Consider the following 24258-nt stretch of genomic DNA (forward strand, 5'->3'; position numbering starts at 1 on the left):
TCCTTATAGTGAATTGGTTTGGAAATCTGATGTGGCTCTAATCCTGCACGGAGAAAAGGTCGCTCGGAAGTTCTCCCCCTGACGAACGATTCGTTCGATGATGGAAAATCCTATGTGACGCACGTTGCGTCAAGATGTTGAGGACGGTTCGCACAGGATTCAGGAGGGAGCAACGTGATCTGGGCCGGCCCGTTAGCGTTAGCATAGCAACGGCTTTCTCCAGTTTTGGAAACCTTCTAGAAGGTTCCCTGAATCAGTTTTTCTTTTTTCCTGTTGTTTTTGTACCTGGTTTTCATTTAGGTTTTCTCTTCATTTTTTTTCTTTTTTCTTTTCTGTTTCTCTTTTTTTCTGTTTTCGTTTTTCTGTTTTCTGTTTCTTTCTTCTTTCTTCTTTTTTCCTTCCTTTCCTTTTTCTGTTTCTTTTTTCAAAATGTGCAAACTTTAACAATGTTTAGAATTCAGAATTGTTTGAAATTTTGAAAATATGTTCGGGGTTTTTAAAAACTTGTGTTTGCAAAAAACATGTTCAAAAAATGTCCTCTCATTTAAAAAAAAATGTTCATTTTCAAAATGTTCCTAAGGTTCAAACATTTCAGATATCCAAAAACTGTTCTCGTTTTAAAAAATGTTCATAAATTTCAAAAAATGTTTGAAAATTACGAAAAATGTTTGTGGTTCAACAATTTGTTCAGAATGTTTTCTTTGAAATGCTCACAAATTTCAAAAGATGTTCACAAAATTTAAAAACTGTTCATATTTCCATCTTTCAAGAGTGTGAAAAATTGTTCGTGTTTCAACAATTGTTCATGTTTTCCAATTTTGTTTGTGTTTTTTTCAAAAATTGTTCGCATGGTTAATAAAAATTATTGAAAACTTTTAAAAAAATTCCCATTTTCAATAATTTTTAAGAATTTTCATGTTTCCCTTTTTTGGGAGTTTTAAAAATTGTTCACAGTTTTCAAAAATGTTCATGTTTCATATTTTGTTTGGGAGCTTAAAAAAATGTCCGTTTTTCCAAATTTTGTTGTTGAATTACAAAAATTGTTCCCGTTTCAAAATAATTGTTCACAGTTTTCAAAAAATGTTAGTGCTTATATTTTGTTTGGGAGATTAAAAAAATGTCCGCTTTTCCAAATTTGGTTGTTGAATTACAAAAAATGTTCCCGTTTCAAAATAATTGTTCATGATTTTTAGAAAATGTTACCATTTTTAATGATTTGCGTTGCCTAAGAAAAAAAGGCGTTCGGAATTACGGAAATATTTCAAATATGTGCTTGGATTTTGTTCTTAAGGGTTTGTGTTGTTTTACGATCAGCAAAGCTCGCTAGCTTAGTTTTTTTTGAGACAATCTCACAAAGCTTTATTCAACCGTCACTACGTTTACACGGACGAAAGGAATATCGGTCGGCCGTCCTAACCAAAATGTCGGCCAGGCCCTAACCTCAATGCATGCTTCGCTAGATTGTGAGCCTCAATATTTGAGCTCCTAAATTCATCGACTATGTTACATGAAGTAAAAGTAGTAGAATTAAATCTAATCTCCTGAATGACCGCCCCATAGACGGAACCACTTCCACGATGAATTTCTTCCACGACGCCTCGACAATCTAACGCTAGATGAATCCGATGCAAGTTCAAGTCTTGAGCTAGGGACAAACCTTCCCTGATCGCCATTGCTTCCCCTATGTTTGGGAATACTTGGGCCGAAGCACCGAACCCACAAACAAATCGGCAGACCTTGCCAAAGAGCAGGGCTGCCGGGAGCTATGAATATTCTGGCCTGGAACTGTTGAGGGTTGGGGTTGGACTCGACAATGGGCAAACTGAGGGACCTGGTACAATCTATCAACCCAGCGGTGGTTTTCCTGTCAGAAACAAAAAAGAAAAAAAAGATCCAATGAATAAAATTAAGTAGAGCCTTGGGTTTCGTCATGGCGTGGCAGTAAATTGTGAAGGGAGAAGTGGCGGGCTTGCGCTTCGGTGGAGAGATGATGTTGATGTGTCGGTCCGACCATGGTGTCAGTATTTTATACACGCGGCCATTTCTTTTGAAGGGCGCACCTTTAGATTCACTGGAATCTATGGGAAGCCACGAACGGAGTTGCGGCAAGACTTGGGATGTGCTGAAGTATCTTAAGGCCCAGGATAATCTACCTTGGATATGCGCGGGGGATTTTAATGAAGCACTTTATCAGTCCGAACAGCTAGGTGGTAATGACAGGAGTATTAGCCAGATGGAGCAATTTCGTGAGTGCCTGGACATGTGCGCACTGGCGGACATTAGGTATACAGGGATAATAAGCGTGACCCTCCTGATAATATACAAGTACCATTGGATAGAGCTACTTGCACTAGCGAGTTCATGCAATTATATTCTGGAACAGCAGTGGAGCACATATTGACGGAAGAATCCGACCATATGGCACTGGCCATTCGTGTCCGAGAGAATTTTGCAAATAAGCCAAATGTTGTGCGCTGTTTCAGGTTTGAAGAGATATGGACGAGGCATGAGTCATACGATGACATGCTTCAGAAAGCATGGGAGCTAGATGTTGCTGGCAAGGATCACGAGGCGCATGCATGCCTGGGCCAGGAAGGAGTTTGGATCCGTGCGTCTTCAGGTTAGACAGTTAAAGGGCGAATTGCAGAAAGCAAAGGAACAGGTAATGTCATTGTCACGCATGCAGAGAATTATTATTTTTTTGAAAGATCCAGCATTTGCTGGCTTCATTAGATTGAGCAGAATAGAATGGGTTACAAATTGTGATCAAGCGATCATGAATATGAAAGAAGAGAGGACAGCACACTCCATCTTGCAACTATCTCGCTATTATATCCCCGAAAGGGGTCTCAATATCTTTTGCCCCCGCGAGTCGCCATTGCTCCATTGTGCGTCGTACGGCCGCGAGGATGTCATTTGGGCAGGCTGTCTTCTCCCTGAAAGTACAGTTGTTTCTCTCATTCCACAGCTCCCAGGTTAGTGCCATAATCATTGTTTTGACCCCTTTCTTTTCCTCCTTTTTTGCCTTGGAGACGATGTTGGATACTGCCGCTGTGGTGCTGTCCTGCTGCTGATCTGTTGGTCGAAGTGAGGAGCAGTGTCTCCAGTTTGCAGCCCCCGTCCAGACTGCACGCGACACCGAACAGTTCCAGAACAAGTGGGTTGAAGATTCCAGGTTTCTAAGGCACAGTTGGCAGAAATAGGAGTTTGGCCATTGCCTCCTCTGCAGCCGATCGTTACACCAAAGCCTGTCAAGATGGAGCAGCCACGCAAAAAACTTAATTTTCCCGGGGGCCCAAACTTTCCAGACCAAGCTGTTCATATCCGTGGATGGGGTGGGGGTGTTTTGAAACTGCAGTTTGTATGCCGATTTTGCAGTGTAGACTCCGTTGCTGCTAGCATTCCAAACAATCGTGTCCTCAGCTTGGTCCTGCCGTAATTGGCCATGGTCTCTGATCCTTTGCGCCATCCTGACAAAATCAGTGATAGTAGCTTCCCAGTCCCCGCTCTCAAGATCCTTAATCCATTGGTGGTCAAGGAGTGCCGCAGCAACCGACCGTGATTTTCTCTTTGATTGCTTGTATAGCCGAGGGAAGGAGGTGCACAACGGCTCATCCCCCGGCCAGCAGCAGGTCCAGAACCTTGCTTTCTTGCCATCTCCAATGTTGACCCTCGTAGCCTTAGCAAATAAATCCTTGTCTCCTTGGTCGCATGGCGTGGGGAAACAAGTCCAGGGGCTGTTTGGCTGAACCCAGGCTAGCCATAGCCAGCTATGACGGAGGGCTCTACTCATGCTCTGCAGGTCTGGAATTCCTGCGCCTCCCTTCTCCGTTGGAGTGCAAACTATTTTCCAATTAACCTTGCAAGCTGCACCTGTCGCCTCACTCTCTTGTGCCCACAGAAATTTTCGTCTCGCCTTGTCAATCTCTTTTGACAGTTTCTTTGGCGGCCGTAGCGCTGTTAGTGCAAAGGTTGGCATTGCGGAGAGCACGCTACAGACTAAAACTCGTCTACCGGCGATGTTCATAAGCTTTCCTTTCCATCCAGCAAGTCTAGCCCTAATCCTATCTAAAATGAACTGAAGATGCACTAGTCTAATTCTACGTGAAGAGATGGGCAGACCCAGATAAGTCATCGGGAAGTCTACAATTTTTCCCCTAAAATCCTGCAGCACCTCCGAGAGGTTTAAACCTTCACACCTAATTGGGGCTACTGACGATTTCTCCTGGTTCAGTCTAAGGCCTGTTGCGTCGCCAAAAAGGTGTAGAATTTGAAGCAAGGTTTGCACCTCCTTTCTGGTCGGGTTTGCGAAGATCACGGCGTCGTCGGCGTAGAGACTAACTCTCATACTCATCCCCCTCCCTGGGAGAGGTTCTAAGATACCCTGAGCAGTCGCAGCGGCGAGGAGACGGTGCAGTGGGTCAATTGCGATGATAAAAAGCAGCGGTGAGAGCGGGTCCCCCTGCCGAAGACCTTTCTTGTGCAGGATCGGGAGGCCAGCATCTCCATTTAGCAGACAGGAAGATGTTGCCGTGGACAGCAAGATCGCTACCCAATCTCTCCATTTAGAGCTGAAACCTAATCTTTGCAGCACCTCCAAAAGGTAGTCCCAAGATATGCTGTCAAAAGCTTTTTGTATATCAAGTTTAAAGAGCAGGGCTGGCTTCTTTTTCCTCTGCAATGATCTCACAGTTCCTTGGACGTACAGGTAGCTGTCGTGGATGCACTTGCCCTTTCGGAAAGCCGATTGAGCTGATGAGATGATGTCTGGGATAGCCCTAGCTAATCTCATTGACAAGACCTTTGCAACCAGCTTAGCAACCGAGCTGATTAGGCTAATTGGTCTGAAGTGCTTGACTTCAGAGGCTTCTTCTTTTTTGGGGATAAGGGTTATGAACGCCTTGTTGATCTCCTCGAAGTTTTCCCCCACAAGGTGGTAGAATTTGTTGAAAACAGCCATCACATCGCCCTTGACCGTATCCCAGCTAGCTCTAAAAATTTTGCCAGTAAAACCGTCCGGCCCTAGCGCTTTTTCCGCCGGAGAGGCCACAACCGCTTTCCAAACTTCATCTTCAGAGAAAGGATTATCCAGGCCTCCAACCTCAATTCTTGGCATTTGCAATGCAGTCCAGTTGATTGAGTGTTGTCGTTGCTCTCTCGATCCCAGGAGGGCCGTGAATTGCTTCCTAATTTCCTCTGCTTTATCCTCATGTTCTGTCAGCACCCTTCCCTCCTGAGATGTGATTGAGTGTATGTAGTTCCTCCTTTTTCTGGCATTGTATTTGGCATGAAAAAACTTTGTGCTCGCGTTGCCTGCTCGCAGCCAGGTTACTCTAGAGGCTTGTCTCTTCCTCGCTCTCTCAATCGCGGCCAGTCCCAAAATTCTGTTCTTGAGATTTTTCCTTAGGGAGAATTCAGCTGTTGATAACTGTCGCTTCTCCTGGGCAATATCCAATCTCAGGATCACCTCGTGTGCTATGTGGAGTTGTAGCTTTGTCTTGCCGAACAGCGATCTGCTCCAAATTTTTAGGTCCTTTGCTGTTCTTTGCATTTTTATCTTGAGCCTAATGAACGGGCAGGAATGATTTACCGGCCTGTTCCAGGCGTGTTGCACCGTCTCTTTATAGTGTTGAAACTGGGGCCAAAAAATTTCAAACTTGAACCTCGCTGGTCTCGGCGGGGTTGCAGCGTGGGAGAGCAACAGAGGGCAGTGATCTGAGAATGATGTGGCTGCAGCACCTAAGAAGAAACCATCATGAGATGTTTCCCACTCTATGTTGCAAAAGAACTTGTCGATGCTACTGAACACTGGGTTCTCTCTTTCATTGCTCCAAGTAAATCTTCCGTTGCTGTACTTAATCTCCTTTAACCCTGCAAAATCCAGGGCTTTTCTGAATCTTCCCATGATCCTTCTTCTCAGATTAAGGTTACTCTTGTCTCTTGCTTCGTAAATCATGTTGAAATCTCCTGTGATCAGCCACGGCTCGCCTAGGGGTGGGGCCGAGGCAGCAAGCTCTTGCAGGAAATCGTCCTTGAGAGTGTCATCGTTTGGTCCATACACAGTTGTCAACCAGAACTGCTCGCCTCTTCCCATTTCAGAAACCTTGGCCGTGATCGAGAATCTGCCGATGGCATGGGAGGAGATCGAAACAATGTCCTTGTTCCAGAAAATGGCGGCGCCTCCTCTCGTCCCAATTGCCGGGAGCACTACACATCCCTGAAGGGATGCACCACCAACCTCCTTTGCGATCTGGGTAGTCCATTGTTCTATCTTTGTCTCTTGCAGGGTGAGAATTGCTGCTCAGTGTGCAACGGCTACCTCACTGATCGCCGTACGTCTAGCCGGAGCGTTGAGGCCTCTGACATTCCAGGACAGAATATTGCAGCAATGGCTACTCATGGAAACACCAAGCAAATCTCCGTCGACTAACATTTCTATTAAGATGGAAACAGTACACCAACAAGCTCTCCTGGGGGCGACGATGGCCACCAATAAACCCAAAACCCCACCGTCGTCTAGCCGTCCTCAGAACCTTAGCACTACACATGAAAATGCAACCTAACTCTAACTGGCTTAGGGCCAGCCGTCGACGAAGACTACAGATAGGAGCTAACATAATAAAACTACTCTGCCCGAGGGCAGCGCCTTCAGGGCCGGCCATGGCCGCTGCAACCTTCAGGGCCTCGACGTCGAGGCTGGTGAGAGAAGAGATTATGCAGCAACAACGCTCTAGGGTGGATTGGTTAAAGTTTGGCGATCAGAACACGCAATATTTCCAGAATAAGGCCTCCCACAGAAGAAGGAAAAATACAGCGAAATATACCGTAAAATGCCGTATATAGGGGACCCGGCTACACTGAAGTTTGGCAATAAAGGGAAATTCTATTCGCGTACTGACTCGAACACCCGGAGTCTAATTTAGATTCGGTACAATAGATTGGGTTACATGGTCGACTCGGACTCCAGTAAACCCAGGTTTCTTCTATATAAAAGTCTACCGTCCGTAGATCAGTCACGGAGTGAAATAAGCGAGCAGTGGCAGAACAATTGAGCGCGTCCACCGACGACGAGAGAGCGCACGTACCGGCCGGAGTCTGAATTCAATTTCAAGGACGATCGACCAGCTAGCAATGGCGCTACCCCACGGCGCCCTCAACTCCTTGCCACTGCTCGTCTTCGAACACCAGCCCGCACGGAACGAGACGACGGCGGCCACCGGAGGCGATGATGAAGATATCCCCGAGATGCTCATGTTTAGCATATCGGAAGAGAGAACATGCACGGAGCCGACACCCGCCATGCTATCCCCGCAGGACAACCAGATATGCTTCGCCACCCCGCAGGGCTGGATCTTCATCCTCCACGGGGCCGCCCCATGGGAGACCTGGCTGTGGCATCCGGTCACCGGAGAGACCATACCCCTCCCGCCCATACGAGACGACCACTACGTCCCCACCAACTGCGCCTGCTACCTCACCCACAGCTCCACGGCGCATCCTGACTGCGCCGTCGTGCTGCTCGACGTCGCCGACCCTGACATGTGGTTCTGCCGAATCAACGGAGGAAACAGTAGGGAATGGGCGCAGCACACGTATGACGTCGGCGAGTACACTCTCCCAGAGGGCGATGGCGACGTCGACGATGAGGGCGACTGCACTTCCTCTCCCCCGACCAAGAGAGTCATAGCTGGCCTCGCCGCCGCCCTGGGAGGGAAGCTGCATTTCATCTTCTCGGAATCAAACCAATACAAGATGGGCGTCGTTCACCTCAACTTCGGTACTCCTGCCCCTACGGCCGAGCTTCACACGCTGGAGGACGTGGACGCCGCGATCACTCTGCCGGAGGGCATGTGCAGTGGCGTGACCTGGCTGCTGGAGTCACAGGGGGAGCTTTTCCAGGTCTGCGTTTGCTTCCGGGGATTTGACCCCAACGACATCGGCGCCGTCCTTGTCCTCAAGATGGATTTCGACCATGGCCGCCGCTGGCGCAGGGTGCATGACATTGGAGACAGGGTCTTCATGTTGGCTCACGGAGGCAGTGCGGTTTCTTGCCCGGCGAGCGCGTGCAACCTGCAAAGGAACCGCGTCTACTTCATGAAGAACTTCCTCGAAGATGATGGGGATCTGTGCATCTACGACCTGGTGGAAGAAGTCCTTGAGATTCTTGTGGTTCATGAAAGGGACTTGACTCTTGCACGCACCAAACCTTATTGGATTGTACCGCCTACTGCCTAGTGCACACATCCCATACGAATGTAACTAGTTTTTTTTAACCCTCAAAGTTACATCATGTAGTACAAAAGGGCAACAGGAATGACGGTGGATCAATATCCCAACTTTAAATCTAAAAGATCATAAGATTTTTTTTGCCAATTGATGGACAACAATATTCACTTCTCATGGGCAGTGTGTAAATGAAATTCTTTCTATCATCGATGCAATTGCAAAACACTCCGCTAACGTTCAATATAGGGGCTGAAGATGTCAGCTTCGCCAATACATGCGTTGATTCCAACGAATCATATTCGATAGTGACCTCCATGCACCATAAACTCACGAATGTAAGGCTGGTCATAGTGGGGAGTAATTTATACTAGTGTCATGCATATGACACTAGTCTAAGTTACTACCTTCATAGTGCAAATTATCTTAGTAGTAGTGTCATAGATTGTTTTATTTATTGCCTTATAAACTCATTTTACCTCGGGAAGCGCTATGTTACAGTAACATATTATGTTACTCCAAACACCTCTCTCCTCATTAAATACTTGCCACATAAGCAAAATTGTCTTGGGGTGTGTTAAGTTACTACTCCCTCCGTCACGGTTTAGAAGACGCGCTTGGAAATTCTCTGGAACCTCGGTGGTTATCTATTGGTTATGAGATGAGCTAGAAAATAGCATTCATACTATGCATGCATATAAAAAAAGTATATAGGAGTACTAATTAGCTACTAGACATAAATGCAATGCGCCCTAAACCTTGTCTATTGTGGAAACGCACGCAAATTTAACTGTGCCTTCTAAACTGTGACGGAGGAAGTACCTAAGTTACCCCCACTATGGCTAGCCTAACTAGTACTAGTAGGAAAGTTAATGTTTCGCCAATACTTCCTATGTCCCATAATATAAGATGTTATTACTAGTAATTTTGATTGTCCTAGGGCACTTATGATTTGTTCCTCCCGTTAATGTTTTTATAGCTGAATGTGTTTTTTTGTATTAACAAAGTCCTTGCAAAAAATAAATAAGTTACTAAAGCAAGATTTATGTTCATTTGATCCACTAGTTATTTTTTTACACTTGATTGTGTTCAATTGTTTGACATATAGTTGTATTTTTGGCTTATTAATGTAAGAAAAATGGGCTCTAGCATGGTGGTGCTGGTACCCTTCAGCCCACGACTCAAGTGAATAGGTGAATAGGGTTTCCTTGCCTTTTATTGGCGCCCCCGCTAGTCTACCTTGTTGCATGTGGCCCTAGAACCATGGGGACGCAATGGATCCTGGCCCTTTGTCGGTGGGTGGGGTCTATTTTTAGGTGTTTTTTTAGTTAGGTTAAGGTTTGTGTCATGCTCAAATAGACGGGGCGGTGGCGGCTTCGTGGAGATGAAATAAGGTCCTCCTTGCCTAGTCCCCATTCCGGCGGTGCGTCTAGCATCATCGGAGGGCTTGTGGAGGTGTGTTTTCTATGGATCTCGCTGATTCGGTCGGTGTTTGTCTTCAGTGGATTTGCTTGGATCTAGTCTTTACTCGTTTGCATTTGTGTATCTACGGGTTGGGTCCTTCCATCTATGATTTTCTTCATCAACGACAGTTGTTTTCCTGGTCCGCTGGTCCTGTGGGGCATTAGCAGGACAACTTCCCAAGTATCTACTACAACAACGTTTGTCCAGCTCCGATGAAGAAGGGGCGATGACAATGGCACGCCTTCAGCTCGCCATAGTGCTTGCAGTCGTTGCTAGGTAGTCTATTGACCTAGATTTACTTTCTATTACATTTGATGTTCCTTGTACTGTCTTACGGCTGATGAACATATCGAAAGTTTTTCCCGCAAAAAAATTAATGAAAAATGGTTCCTTTTGAAGACTACGTTGTGATGAACATCATGTTTCGAGCAAATCATTATTTGGACGCTTAGATTTTCTTTTAAAAAATCCTATTTTACGGACAGATGATTTGTCAAAAAGTCGGCTCCCCTCGAATAATGGATTGTAGTTGTGCTTGTGCGTGTGGATACGAGAGTGGACAAGTGCATGAAAGTACAGTTGTGCCGATGCATGTCACATTGGACATCCTCAGGCAGATCACTGACACGCTGAGCTGCTATGTGATGGGTTCCCAAATACTTGGAGCTCCCCATCTCGAGCCACAAACTGGAGATGGAGCATTTCGCTCCCTTGACCACAACTGCCGAACAATATCTGTCGGAGGGCGCTCTTGTTTGGAGGTTGTATTGTCCTCATCAACGTGATGTTGGACTCTCTTCCTACCTAGGTAATGGCGGCAATGGAATTCGGAGACCCCTGCCTCTCTTAACTCCCATGCAGGTGGCCCGGTCGTCTCGCCGATCTCTGAATCTGGCGAGGTTCGTGTCTGGTGGTCGCCATTGGCGCTCGCATGGGTGGCGGTCGTCTCGACTGCTGTAGTTATGTTTACTGTCTTATAGTTGAGTGTGCGGATGACGGCAAGCGGCGGCATTCTTCTTCTTTGACTACATCAGATGAAATTGATGGCGTCGAGATCAGGTGACCACGAAAAAGATCCCCAGCCTACGTGCCACAAAGACTCAGTCTCGTCTCTTGCGGCGACCCGCTTCATCGGTTCAAAAAGCATCTTTGTATGTGATGGTGCTCTCTCAGATCTTGGTATGGCGGCTGTTCTCATCTTTTTTCGGCGTTCCCACGATGGTGGTGGAGGATGTTTGTGGGCTACATTTCGGCGAGGCACGAGTTTATGCAAAGGGTGGAATAGTAGTTTTACTTCTTGTGAAATTCTTTGTGCAAAGTTGCTTGACAAGCATTTGTGTCTCGCATGGTGACCCTATGTGTATTCTATGTGAACAGATTGTCTAATGAAATATATGGTTGCTTCAAAAAAATTGCGGCAATGGAGCTCCCCTGGGGTTGTCAAGGCCATCAACGACCTCTGCCGTTCCCTCGACGACCTCGATTCCTACGCGTCGCCGTGGGAGCTTTACGGGACGTGGGGCGCGCGCTACAATGTAGCACGCGACCCCATGGAGAAGCACCGCCGATTCCACATGTTCAAGGAGATGGCGCTCCGCGTCGCATCTCATGCTGGAGGCCGGGCTCCGGGTCTGAACGTCTTCACCGACCTGAGCGCCGACGAGTTCAACCGTGACTATAACTATCGCATGACGACGATGGGGGCAGAGCGGCGCGGGCACAACCGCAACCTCAACCTCACTGCTCCTCCGTCCGTGAAAAGCAATGAAAAAATAGCGTGCTATGACAAAATAGTGTGGCCCTTAAAATATGCTATCAGCGACGTGGCGATACATTGTACACTGATTTCTATGGCGATGCATTGCTTAGAATGCTATAGCATGTTTTTTTTCATTGCTGAAAAGGCGCGACAGCGACTTGCCCCTCCCAGTCTACTGGGACTGGCGTGAGAAGATGTGCAGTGACCAGCCGTGCCTGGGTCTAGTCCGGGACCAGGGGACCTATGGCTCGTGTTGGACTTTCTCTGCGACGGGCACCATGCAGGCTCACCATGCCATCATAGGGGCGAGAAACAAGGATAAGCCGGTGCAATTGGCCAGCGCTACACCGCGCGGAGACGAACTCATCATGCGTGGGTTCGAGGAGACGACACCCTAGAACCCTGAGGGGGCCGCCCCCCCCTCCCCCCCCTCCCCCCCAAAATGATTTTCTTACTAGGTATTAGTAATCTACTAGCAAAAGAGATCGTGCGTTGCAACGAGAGAGAAAAAAATACTCTTCTCCCTTTCTCTTGCTCTCACGATGAGAAATCTGTTGTTTTTCTCATATGAGGTTTTTCAAAGGTGTGCATGTGTGGTTATTGATGTTGTAGTTGGTTACATTTTTTTTTTGTGTGTCTTTGGCCTCCCCATAGATTCTTGTCAAGCTCCGCCACTGGTACCAACTGCTTTCGCCAGTCACGGTTGGCCCTGTTGTCGTCTCTATCGCCGTCAGTGTCAACAACACAGACTTGAGCGATTATGAGGGTGGCTTTTATGGCAAGGACAAGCAGTGCCGAAGTCGGAACGATCACGAGCTCTTACTTGTCAGTTACGACTTCAACTCCTACATTCTCAAGAACTCTTATGGAGATGACTGGGGTGACGAGGGTTACCTGATCCTGCTGCGCCCCGATACACGCTGCGGCATGCTTAGGCAGGGCGGCTCAGTAGTAGTAGTAATGAGATTTCGTCAGCGCCAGCGGTTACTAACAAGAGAGTGGTTTTCCAGCTCCCGGGTGCCTAGGCACCCTCTATGAACAGTAAAATAAAAAAAATAGAAAAGAATCTAAAAATTCTAAAACTTTGCAACATCAAAGATGATCAAACTGTGTAAGTGCTTGCAAGTTTTCATGCCAAAAAACTATTTGAGGAGCTCTACACACGAAAAAGATTCCAGTGCTTGAAGTTTCGATCACTTTTAGCACTAAAATCTGAAACTCGTTTGTACACCTTTCTCTAGATGACACTTTAACATGAAAACTTGCAAGAACCTATAAAGTTTGACTATCTATAATGTTGCAAAGTTTCAGATTTTTTTTTAAACATTTTATTTTTTTGAATTTACTGTTCATAGATGGTGCCGAGGCATCCGGAAGTTGTTACACATTTCTGTACTAGCAAACATGTGCGCGCCTAATAATCAATAATAAAATCTGCATGTACTGTACGGCGTGTGATGGATCGTTAATATGCTGGCTGGTCTGATATGCTGTTGCTCATCGCCACTGCATTCTGGGTGCTGCGTGCGTACATGTACACGGAGAGACAGCAATGGCAAGACCTGTGTTAAGAAATAAATAGTCACACAAGTTCAAGCACTAGTACTACACTACTTGGCTCAGCAGTCTAGAAAACGATATCTATTAGTTCGTAGTTTACAACTAGCTATACCCGTCGTAGTTTACAACTAGCTATACCCGCACGGTGCCACGCCGCGCCCGGTTGATACTTAGTGTTTGTAGGTGGCATCTTTGTTGTACACATTAAATTTTAAATTAAAATAACGAAATTATGAGAATAATGTTGTATTCTCAACAAATAAGTAATATATAGAAGCAAACTGAAAAGGATAAATTTATTGTCACTATTCGTGATGCATTCTAGATCGATAACAGACGCTATGTAAAGTTTGCATCGGTCAAACAATATAAATTGATGAAACTGTACTCTCTCTCTACTCACAAAAACACATGTTTTACATACTGGGTCTCAAATTCATCAACACTAAATATACAAGTGCACAGATAAGTGCTCTACACGTTTGTACAAACTGAAGAAATTCATAGCCACTGAACAGAAGTACTACAAAACATACAAAGTCATTGGCACCGAACATCTAATTCCCTGTTGTACTACTTCCTTGTTCACCAAGGGCTGATTAATCTGCATCACATGATTGATAGACTGACAGCCTCTAATTATATTCATTTTTTTATAAAGAATGTGCTATTTTTTTGTTAAAATTGTGCTAGTGTCATGGTGAAACAGATTGCATAGATGGTTGATTTTTCATTGTGAAAAATATTGTGTAAAAACATTTCACTATATTTGTCCATTATTCTCCTCAAACATGGATCACTAATATGTTTTTATTTGGTTAGATTGACGGTTTGGCAAAAAAATATTAAAATAGAAGATGATAACTCGGCCAGCTTACACCAAGTCGGACACTGAAGCGGTTTTCGATTCCACCACAAACCTAGGAACTAACCATTACTCTCTCCAAATCTGTGGAGCATCTCATCCTTTGTGGCGATCTGGTATCAACACACGGGACTGGCATCATATAAGAAAGCCAACATGATAAGATCACACCCGTCAGGAAAAAGGCAGAGATTTTTTTGTTACTCTTCCTACTTCTTTTCAACTTCCTCTTTTACCAGATCAAAGTAAGGCGATCTGCAGTTACCAAAATGATAGGTAAAGATCATGATTGTTTAGTTAATCAAGCAATGGTGGTGCAATACTAAACAAAGATAACAAACGGCAACCACGGTGATCATTCTATGAAATAGTATATATGATAACATCATACATTTTCGCAGTACAATCAAAAATAAAATGATTACTTATAGGAAAATGCATAATTTTCTGTTTTTTAGTACTTCGGGGAGGATAAATAGTGTAACATGACACCAGATCAGCAACTTCCTTGAATCTGACATGCTTATATCATTTCATAATATGGCCTTGTACTTGAGATTCCAAATAGAAGAATGGTTGGCCGTTTCTTCTAGTTAATTATAATATAGACAGATAATATACAATATAGGCTTGCACACAAGACTCAAATGGGAACATGGTAAGCCGTTTCTTCTAGCTAGTTGTTCCATTGACAAAAATATAATGGAAAATATCATCATGATCAATACCAAGTGCAAGGTACATGTGCAGAACAAACTATAGAAGGGATACCATAGAACAGTAGAGAAAAATCAGTCCTACACCTCACCAAAGTCTTTCTTAGCCTGTTGTCTTCCCTTCCTCCTGAAGTCTCGTATGTATTTCCTTCTAAAGCCTCATACAGTGCGCTTGAGATATATTCTTTTCAAGCTCCTCACTCAAAGAGCAAAAGAAATGTAATAAAAAAATCACGAAAAATAACAGTACTGCATCGGTAATGTACTCATATGGGGCCTTGCAAATAGGTGTAAATTTCAAAAAGAAAAGTTCTGTTTATCTTTTCATCGTCTTTTCTGGCAAGAACTTGGTGGATTATAAATTATCTATATAATGTGATCGTTATGAAAAAAATAAACACGATATATTTGACATAAGAACACGACAAAGGGGGAAATTTCCTTCTCCAACAAGGCATATAGAACTGTCATTAAAAAAGAATGGCAATTGCCCAGCAAACCTATGGAGTAGTCGACAATCCTATTGTCAGCTCATTTCACACACGAATTTCACATACAGTAGTAGGATATAGAGTTCTCTTTGTTAATAAATTAGGACATGTTTGCAGGCATTAAACATCTTATAGTCCAGTCTAATGCCAATTCAAAATTGACACGGCTGCGCAATACTGCAGAGGAGGAGACCCGCATGATATGCACGTCTACCATCTTGTACATCTGAAAATGCTTGTACAGTGTGCTGCCTAATACAATCTGATCTAGGTACAAAACTGAAGCAACTTAGACTATCAGGGAGTTAAATCACAAAATCTATTGACCCATATATCTAACAAAAGAATAAGAATTATCAACATCGGTCCAATCTGGAGTAAGTTTATAAACTGGACTATCATCAAATCTTCTCAAAAATGAAAATGATGCTTTGCTAACTGGATGAAAAAAAGATACGGCAGCTCACTGTTACATATCACTAACCATAACTGCCATAGAGCAGGAATCTTGTTCATATAAATTGAATTTATATGTACTAATTTATGGCCACTATAAGAGATGACTACACACCAAAGGAAAACTCCAATGAGATCGACCGCTGACATATTGTCACTAAAAATATGTAACCGCTGAAAGGAACATGATATAGAGTATTTGAGGAGATGGACAAAGGAACATAGTTGAAGGAGCATCTAGTTTTTTGAGCCTTGTCATTTTGATTCTCATCGTAACTCCAAACCTGTTACAACATAAGATTTGTCTATGCTCTCAGCTGTAACAATTATCTTTTTTGTCACACACTCTTCAGCAAAACAACAACAATCAATTGTGAGTAAAAACTAACTGGCAATCTGATTCATTCATATAAAATGAAGTAGGTGTTCATGGAACCAAATATCCAGTATGATGTAGCACACTGTGAGTCAAGTCAATTTCTTTATGCAACTACATAATCAGCAAGATCTATTCTGTGACCTTCACGGGCAAATTTTCTGATCTGCTACCTTATCTTCATCTACAGCTCCAAAACAACATAAAAGGGGAAAGAGAAAACAAATTATGTGCAGCCAAGAAGGAACTTGAGGCTTGAGATATTTCTGACCTGTACATTTTTAATGAGCAGGCTACTGTACAGGGGAGATGCTACGGCAAATGTAAAATAGGAACCATCAGAAAAGGGAGAGGCAGAGAGAGATGCCCTATGAGAAGGTTGGAGAGAAGCGCCCGTGGGAGGATGTGGGCAGCAGATATAGGAGGGGCAGGGGGGAGCTGCACGGGAGAGGCAGAGAAGCGCTATTGAAGGTAGAGAAGAAGCATGATGGAAGAGGTGGGGAGCAACCGTGGGAGCGGCCGTGGGAGGGGAAGGAGGAACAACGGGAGAAGGGGAATGAGGAAGAAAACTTGAGGGGCCGAGAAAAATCACCTGATTCGGCATAGGCGATTGCTTGGCGTGCGGGGTGCACATCCTCATCTTCTGCTTTAAAGCATTAAGCGAGCAGACGCCACGCCTGAGCTACTTTGAAACATGGACAGAGGGAGGAGGCGCGGCCGATCAAAACATGAAATCGGGGCAAGCAGGAAGAAATCGCACAAACGCTCAACATCCGCTCGACATGGATCAGAATTAATAAATTACTACTACAGTCGTGTGTGCTTACAGGTGAACTACATCTCGCTGGGCTGGATCTAGACGACGCCCTGTCCCATGGCCATCAGATGCCCGCGATGCTCCAATCCAAGGCTAATTCACTCTGGAAGTTCCCTCTCAAGCTCCGGCCGCCGCCGATGGAAGAACTTGATCGAGATCTCGGGGCCGCCATGGGAAGAGCTGCGGTAGACGTGGCAATCTTCCTCGATGATCGGGGCGTGGAAGAGGACGCCGGCGGACGGGACAACGCTGCCGCCGCCGCTCCAGCACTCGATCGTGCTTCTGTGGCTCGAGGTAACCATCCCCACTGCGTCGGTTGCGCTTCCTGTACGCCATCTCCGATGGCTCCACTGCCACCAGCTCGGCCATGGGGAGAGGAGATGCGGAGAGGGGCTGCGCCGAGAGGGGAGACAGGAGCTCGACGGTGAGGTGAGGAGGGCCGGGAGGAGGCGAGATAGGGACCGTCGGCTAGGAGAAGAGTCACTTTTTATAGTCATCTACGGCGGTGCGACGATCGCGCTGGATTGGACGGGATCCTTCTAGCGAGCTCGCTAATCCTGACAGATCTCGAGAAGAGCTGTGATAGCGACGGCACAAACGGACCGACAACGGCCGAACAGCAGAAAGCGACGCAACAAATGGACCAACAGCGGCCAGCGCAAACAGCGGACCCGACAGCAACACAGAAGAAATCCAACAGCCAATAGAAATGAAAGGAACAACCATGCCAGCCTACCCCACATGCAATCAAAAATGCTAAACCCACCAAAGGAATCGTCACACCAGTTCAAAAAATTTGAAACAAAAAACCAAAGCCACAACGCGTTTCTACCCCGCCCCGTACCAAAATAATACCACGCGCCAGAACCAAAACTCACCAAGAGTCACTTTCATCCAAATGGCTGAATCTTAAGGCAAAAAACTTTGCCTGGAATAGAGGCTTGGGTATAGTACTAGCTAGCACGGTACGTGCGCGCTGCTGGTCACTAGGGTGTTTACAACCGATAGCAGTCACTAGGGTGTTCAGTTTCAGGGTATTAAGCTAGCGTGCGGCTTTCTCCATCTCAGTTTCTGACGCCTATCCGACAACACGCCGCGCCATCTGTTTTCTGAAACCGGTCAGCCAGAGATGCTGAGATGTAGGCATGCAATCTCTGACGCTGTCCGTCTTGTGCCTTCTTCCCTCCATTTGTTCTGCTTCCCCCACCAGAGCCATAATAATAACATAATAATCACTCTAAGTTGTTCCTTCTTCTTTAGTTTGAGGATCATTTCTGAACCGGCTTCCATGAGTTTGCAGTGAATTCCTTCCGGATTTAACTCTCTCTCCACTCCAGTCTTACTTTTTCTTTTTCTGAATTCCTTCCAGATTTAACTCTCTCCACACCAGATTTAACTCTCTCCACACCAGTCTTACTGATTTGCATTTCAAAAACAGATCTTCGTCAAGCCTCACACACATATAGCATATAGTATCTATTTTCATTCTTCTTCCCTTCAGCTCACGCCTGACAGCCTCCACAAAAACTGTTTAATTTTCGGTAAACAGTCAGTTTGCCACAGTTTTGTCCAGAAATCTGAGATTCCCTGACTCGCTTCTCTGTGGCTGCCTGAGCACAAAAAAATACCCTTCCTGTTGAAATGCCATCCAACAATGTCTGTGGACAGGAATTGTTCTGATGACTTGCAGATCCTCTTCCCACTAGGTTGGCTCCGGAGTGGTACATCCCATTGGCAGGTCCTTGGATCAATCAGCTCGTCCACCTTCATCAACATATTTCTCACGGCACCCAAGGGTCCTAACACATGTTTATACTATGGCCATCCCCAACTTGCCATATTGTGCCAAGTTTTAGTGTCTCCACGCCTAACTGAATGCTGCGCCAGGTTGCTGTTGCATCTACAACACCAGTGTTTGGGTAGTATTTCGCTTTGAGAATCTTGGCACATATATTATATATAGCACAATCTTTTAGTTCAAAAATAAAAAGCGACGACATGTTAAAAGACAAGCCATATGTACCATGTACGTTTGCCACAGCCAATGCTGCAATGAGTTGTGCATGGGTGGTCCCCACACAATGATGTGCTCCAGTGACAACAGCGTATCTGGCCTGTGCAGCTATAAAGAAATCAACAAATGCCACCCACCTTGGAGCCGATCCCCAGTCTCTTGAACGAAAATCTAGAGGCTTGCACAAAAAATAAGTCTTGAGTTCAGGGAACAAGATGTGAAACCAGATATAGATGCAAAAGTATCCACAGAAATACCACAAATGCCATGAGTTGCCCATAATTGATCAAAACAAACGTAGTGACAACTTGTGTTCTTAGACTAAACAAAATCTTACATTAATGAATAGTGCCATACTGTTATCTTTATGATCAGGATAGTTTTGAACTATGTAAGTAGAACATTTAACATGGCATCCACAGTTTAAGGTTGCCTCAGGCACCTCTTGCAGGCACATATGCCAATCCTATCATTAGCAAAGGAATATTGCATTCTATGTTTTTTAAGCAGGTAAATATCTTTAAAAGATAGCAAATATTATATTGTGTACTTGTGGTTCTATCCATGAGCTACTCCCTCCGTCCTACTCCCTCCGTTCCTAAATATAAGTCTTTGGAGAGATTCCACTATAGACCACATACGGAGCAAAATGAGTGAATCTAACTCTAAAATGCATCTATATACATCCGTATGTGGTCCATAGTGGAATCTCTACAAAGACTTATATTTAGGAACGGAGGGAGTACAATATAAGGTACTCTAGGTGAATTAACTCCCCCAAAAGCACCAATCACATATGTATGTGCCATTAATGTGTACCAGCAGGTTCAAAATATGATAAGCAAATCTCTCTATAGTTAAAAGAGGGCTAATGTGTCATTTGTTTTACCTCATAATTTGTCCTGGAATTGCTAGGATGTTGTAAGAACTGTATATACACATATGGATTGTCTTAATTCCACATGCGTATGGAAGAATGCTTCACAATAGAAAACACGACATATAGACAAGAGAGCAAAACAGAGAAAGAAGATCCTCAAGAAGCACAGGATAAAATATGCACAAGATGACAAGAAATCCAGAGCAACTTAATTAAAAAAATTGCCAAAATTGTAGCTCCACACTAGCAAAATAGAGTTGTGCATTATTAATATAGCAACTTTAGGAAATATCTATATTTGTTTGTTTTTCCATTTTCTGATATCAACTGTAACATCCTTGACACAAATCTAGCATAAAAATTTACTCCTAAAGATTCCAATAAGGTTCAGAACTCAGAAATCTGTAGAGGAAACAGTAACAGTTATGGGGCCATGACATGATGAGAGTGAATAATACCTTATCATTTCCAACTATCTCCAGACCAGAAGTCTTGGCAAACAAGTTGTAATCAAAATAAAGTACCTGAATTTTTTTGCAGAATGAACATCCAACTTTCCAATATTTCCAGAAATACATAATCAATCTCCATGGTGCTTGAAATATGGTGCTAAGTTCACCCTGTAGTATTCAATTCAATCTAGCAGCTAACCTCTGCAAACTCACTGATGTCTGACTTTATCTCCCTCACAAATGCTGGTGTGTCTGAGACCAATGCCACCAGAGGTGCACCCTTGATCTGTAGGGCTCTCTTAATACAAAGAACTGCAGCTTTTCTTGCTCGGGCTAGCCTAGAGTAATGATAGGAGTTAATCTTCAACTGTTCAAAACATATGATATCAGTGTTCTAAAACATAGGCCTATAGCCAACTATCGCCTCATATTGATCAGCTCTTTAGATCGGTTGATATGTTGTACAACACCAACTGCTGCTAACAAATTATCTGCATTATAAATGTGGTGGACATTCTGAAACTGGAAGATATTTAGTAATATTGAAATTGACTATTACTGATTCAAACTTTAAGTTTGAAGATTATATTAGAGAAATAAAAGAAATATGCAAAGCTATCTTAGGTTACATTAACAATTTCGGCTACAAAGAAGCATTTTCAGTGACTACTGATGAACGAGATAAGTAGGCAGGTGAAATTGCATGATGTCAACATTCTACTATACTGCACTTTTCCTTCTTGAACTGATGGGGCAATCTATATAGTTACTTCAATTTACACAAGCATCCACAAATAGTGTGCCATACCTATTCGCCATCATGCGCGTGTGCAAAACAATATCTGGATTCGCACCCTTCAAAGCCCAGTCAACTGCTTCTTGGACTTTGCTGGATGTAGATATGATAGCTCGCATAAGTTCACCAAATATATTAGGCCTGGCATACAATGAGTCTGGCAATCGAAAAAGAGCCGATGCAGCAGCTTCATTCTAGGATGAACATTCTCCAGAAAAAACTGAATCCCAACTGCATCTGTTGCGCCATCAAACCTAGAATTGGGAATAAGTAGCACCATTCAGCATGCTTTTTACACGTAGCTTTTGTATGAAAACTAATGACTCAAGAAAAGAAAGTAAACCAACTGCACTAGTGTGTAAAACAAGAAAGAATAAATGCACTACGGCAAATGATTAGTTACATGAGAAATGCACACTAATGGAAATGACTGGTTAGTGGTCACCTAAGGCTTAAGGGAAAAAAAATTAACATTATAGAACTTGTTCTCTAAACCCTAAGCCATGTGTAAGTGCAAGATGTCACAGATATTTTCATCATCTAGTGTGCCCCTGGAGTAAATTAGGAAACTTATCACCGTTGCTATTTTCTGCACTTCTTCCTATCAATAATATATGCAGATCATGCCAAGAGAAATACTGTAAAACATAAAACTTATTCTAGGCTGTAACTTTAGTACTAACCAGATAATTGGATCTTTCCAGCCATTCCAGTCACTACACAGAACATTCGTCTCAGCTAGATTTAAAAAAATGTCCACTCTGATATTCAGATCTCTACCATATGTCCTAGCACAGCGATGTTTCCTCCACAAATGTTTGATTTCATGAATAGTGAGTGACTGGTTGGTATAAGAAATGTAATCCCCAAAAGGATACAATCCCCTGTTTCACAGAGAGGAACAAAAATTCGTAAGTGGATAATGACTATTAATCACTACTGCTATTAAACTACGGAATCTATTTATCATTGGTTCACAACCATGATAATATGCAACAATTCACAATTAAACATCCTGTAAAAATTAATACTATATAAGGAAGACAAAATTTGAAGAAGTTTAGGAACGACAACAGGAAAAGAAGCAATTCCATAGAACTCGGTGCTTCCAACCAATCGCATAGTAGTCAATTCAAAGATAAAGATGAAAAGTAGCTGAGTGTAAATGCATTGCCTTGTTTGCGCGACGATCAAAAGATTGGTTTAACATGACACTCAAGGCTCCCACTGTTAAGATCCTGTTTTTACAATTGCAGGAGAGAGAGAGGCCTTTTCAAGAGTCATTATGATGGAACGGTTGTCCTAGGAGGCCCGCCAGTTTAACATAGCAAATAGCCGAAAACACCCCACCCATGAGAAACAACAATCTTAATCATAGTATGGAGATGCATACATACATTTTCATCTCAAATTTACCATATTACATTAGCAACATCTTTATTCTAAAATTCTCTAGCAACACATACAAGAGACGTTCAGATCCACATGTGTGCTTCAGCTCCAGGAACGGCGCCTCCAGACTCCACTTCCGTAGCAATGCACCGGCAAACCTATATAAAAAAAGTAAATAATAGCAAGTGAGAATTATATATATGATTAAACACTGGTACCAATAGGATTAAGAAACATTCACACAAAATTCAGACTTAAGATGTTTCCAAGACAAACAGGGTAAGTGACAGCAGATGGTGAGATCATCAATTATTAGAGAAAAACGACTTATGGATCCACCACACCAGCCTATCAAGCATTAGCACACTATATAATCCCCCCCCCCCCCCCCCTTCAGCTAAGCTTATCTCAGTACAAATGCCAAGAAACTTTAATGTCCATGTTTGATCAAAACTCCAGTCGGTAATAGAATCACACAATTATACAACTTTGGGTTAAACCATGTAGGAATTCCCAGTTAGCATATACTAGTAGTAATAATACAAATTGAACTGCTAGGTTAATCAAATCATATTCAAAGAGAGGTTAACAAAAATCTTCACATACTTGTGGTTAGCTCTGGAATATTGTTCCCTTGTCTACCGAGCAAGGCACTACTCAAAATCTCATGAGTTCTTTGCACATACGGGGCCTTTACAAACTGGTACACCGTTGGAATAGGCGTTTGGTCTCATGATCTGCAGGCAGAAGGCATCCCCTACTTGTGTTCACATGGATACCGAAAGAAACTAGTGCAGTTGACCAAACAAAATCAATAATTAGAGGACTAGTACGTGCGAGCGGGAAACAAAATCCATAATCCCCATTTTATGCAAATGGTAATCAACCACATGTAAAGAAACAACAATGCTAATAAAGAAACTAAAAACAGCTAGCAACAGTTTCATTGAAAAAAAAGAGAGATGATTACCTGGTACCAAATCCGCCTCCCATGGTCGGGGTCCGGGTCGGGGGCGGCGGCTTGGCACCTGGCGCTCAGCTCTTGGTCCACCATCTCCGGGTAGCAGCGTTCCCGGACCTCCTCGTTGGTGAGGTCACCGAATTGGTTGATGCCGTACACATTTTGTCCGGGGGTGGCGGCGACGGCGTTGAGCCGGACGACAACGCGGCGGTTGCCCTTGAACAACCTGTACCGGCATTCCTCCTCGCCGACGTCTCTGTAGGTCTTGCCGTACTTGGCCTTCCACCCCACGAACATCCGTCGGGTCTCCTGCTCGTACGATTCCTCCCCCTTCCGGACCCTGTACCCGCGGTAGATCTCCTCATTGGCGAGGGCGCTGAGACCGTTGAGGCCAGATGTGGTCACCCCGTCGGCCCTGGCCCAGGCGACGCGGCAGCGGCTCTCCTTGAAGAACGCGTACCGGCACTCCTCTTCGCCGGCGTGTTTATAGGTCTTCTTGTACCTGGCCTTCCACTCCACGAATATCCGGCGGCTCTCCTGCTCGTACGTGTCCGCGTCCGGTGGCAACACCAGCAGCATAGGCAGCGACACCAGCAGCGCCGCCGCCGCCGCCGCCGCCGCGAGAGCAACCGCGCAGCCCCTCACCATCCTGTTCCAACGACAACGGTGGGCCGGTAGGGTGGTGGGCTGTGGGCCTCGACACTAAACGGGCCGGGCCTAAAAGCATCTCTAGAAGACCCCGTAAACCGCGACCCGCATAAGGCGTTTTCAGTTCGACGAAGAACTATTTTGCGGGCCAAAATCATGTGCGGCAGAGTAAAACCCATATATAAAGTATAATTTGAAAAGGTGCTTCGCAGGAGAAATTACAACCACATTAGTTCATTACATACTACATGATCATTCATAGTTCATCATTACATACTACATTATCATACATACTACTCCCTCCGTTCCGAATTACTTGTCTTAGATTTGTCTAGATACGGAGGTATCTAACACTAAAATGAGTTTAGATACATCCGTATTTAGACAA

The 24258-nt window shown here is 44.3% G+C and overlaps 2 protein-coding genes and 1 pseudogene across 4 annotated transcripts; 1 reads left to right on the forward strand and 2 right to left on the reverse strand.

Annotated features, from left to right (window-relative positions):
- The first annotated feature begins 7131 nt into the window (after positions 1 to 7131).
- LOC125532678 (uncharacterized) lies at positions 7132 to 8235 on the forward strand. The gene has a single exon (XM_048696643.1). It carries the CDS (start codon positions 7132 to 7134, stop codon positions 8233 to 8235), a length of 1104 nt encoding a protein of 367 aa, XP_048552600.1.
- Positions 8236 to 17153: 8918 nt separating this feature from the next.
- LOC125532679 (uncharacterized) lies at positions 17154 to 22274 on the reverse strand (annotated as a pseudogene). The gene is made up of 8 exons (XR_015611437.1): positions 22267 to 22274; positions 22044 to 22107; positions 21553 to 21753; positions 20882 to 21123; positions 20273 to 20411; positions 20080 to 20145; positions 18751 to 18919; positions 17154 to 18627 (listed from the first exon to the last, which is right to left on the reverse strand). The product of XR_015611437.1 is annotated as an uncharacterized LOC125532679 (transcript).
- On the reverse strand, positions 22223 to 23900 carry LOC125552063 (uncharacterized). Of its 2 annotated transcripts, none has more exons than XM_048715564.2 (2): positions 23232 to 23900; positions 22223 to 22419 (listed from the first exon to the last, which is right to left on the reverse strand). In XM_048715564.2, the coding sequence occupies exons 1-2, from the start codon at positions 23868 to 23870 to the stop codon at positions 22345 to 22347; spliced, it is 714 nt and encodes a 237-aa protein (XP_048571521.2). In that variant the 5' UTR covers positions 23871 to 23900; the 3' UTR covers positions 22223 to 22344. The 2 variants fall into 2 exon arrangements, with proteins under 2 accessions (XP_048571521.2, XP_087402572.1); XM_087546446.1 differs by lacking the exon at positions 22223 to 22419 and adding an exon at positions 22862 to 22998.
- Positions 23901 to 24258: the final 358 nt, after the last annotated feature.

Source organism: Triticum urartu, chromosome 1A (assembly GCF_056163025.1).
Source record: "Triticum urartu cultivar PI428250 chromosome 1A, HENAU_Tu73, whole genome shotgun sequence".
In the NCBI taxonomy this organism is placed as follows: Eukaryota; Viridiplantae; Streptophyta; class Magnoliopsida; order Poales; family Poaceae; genus Triticum; species Triticum urartu.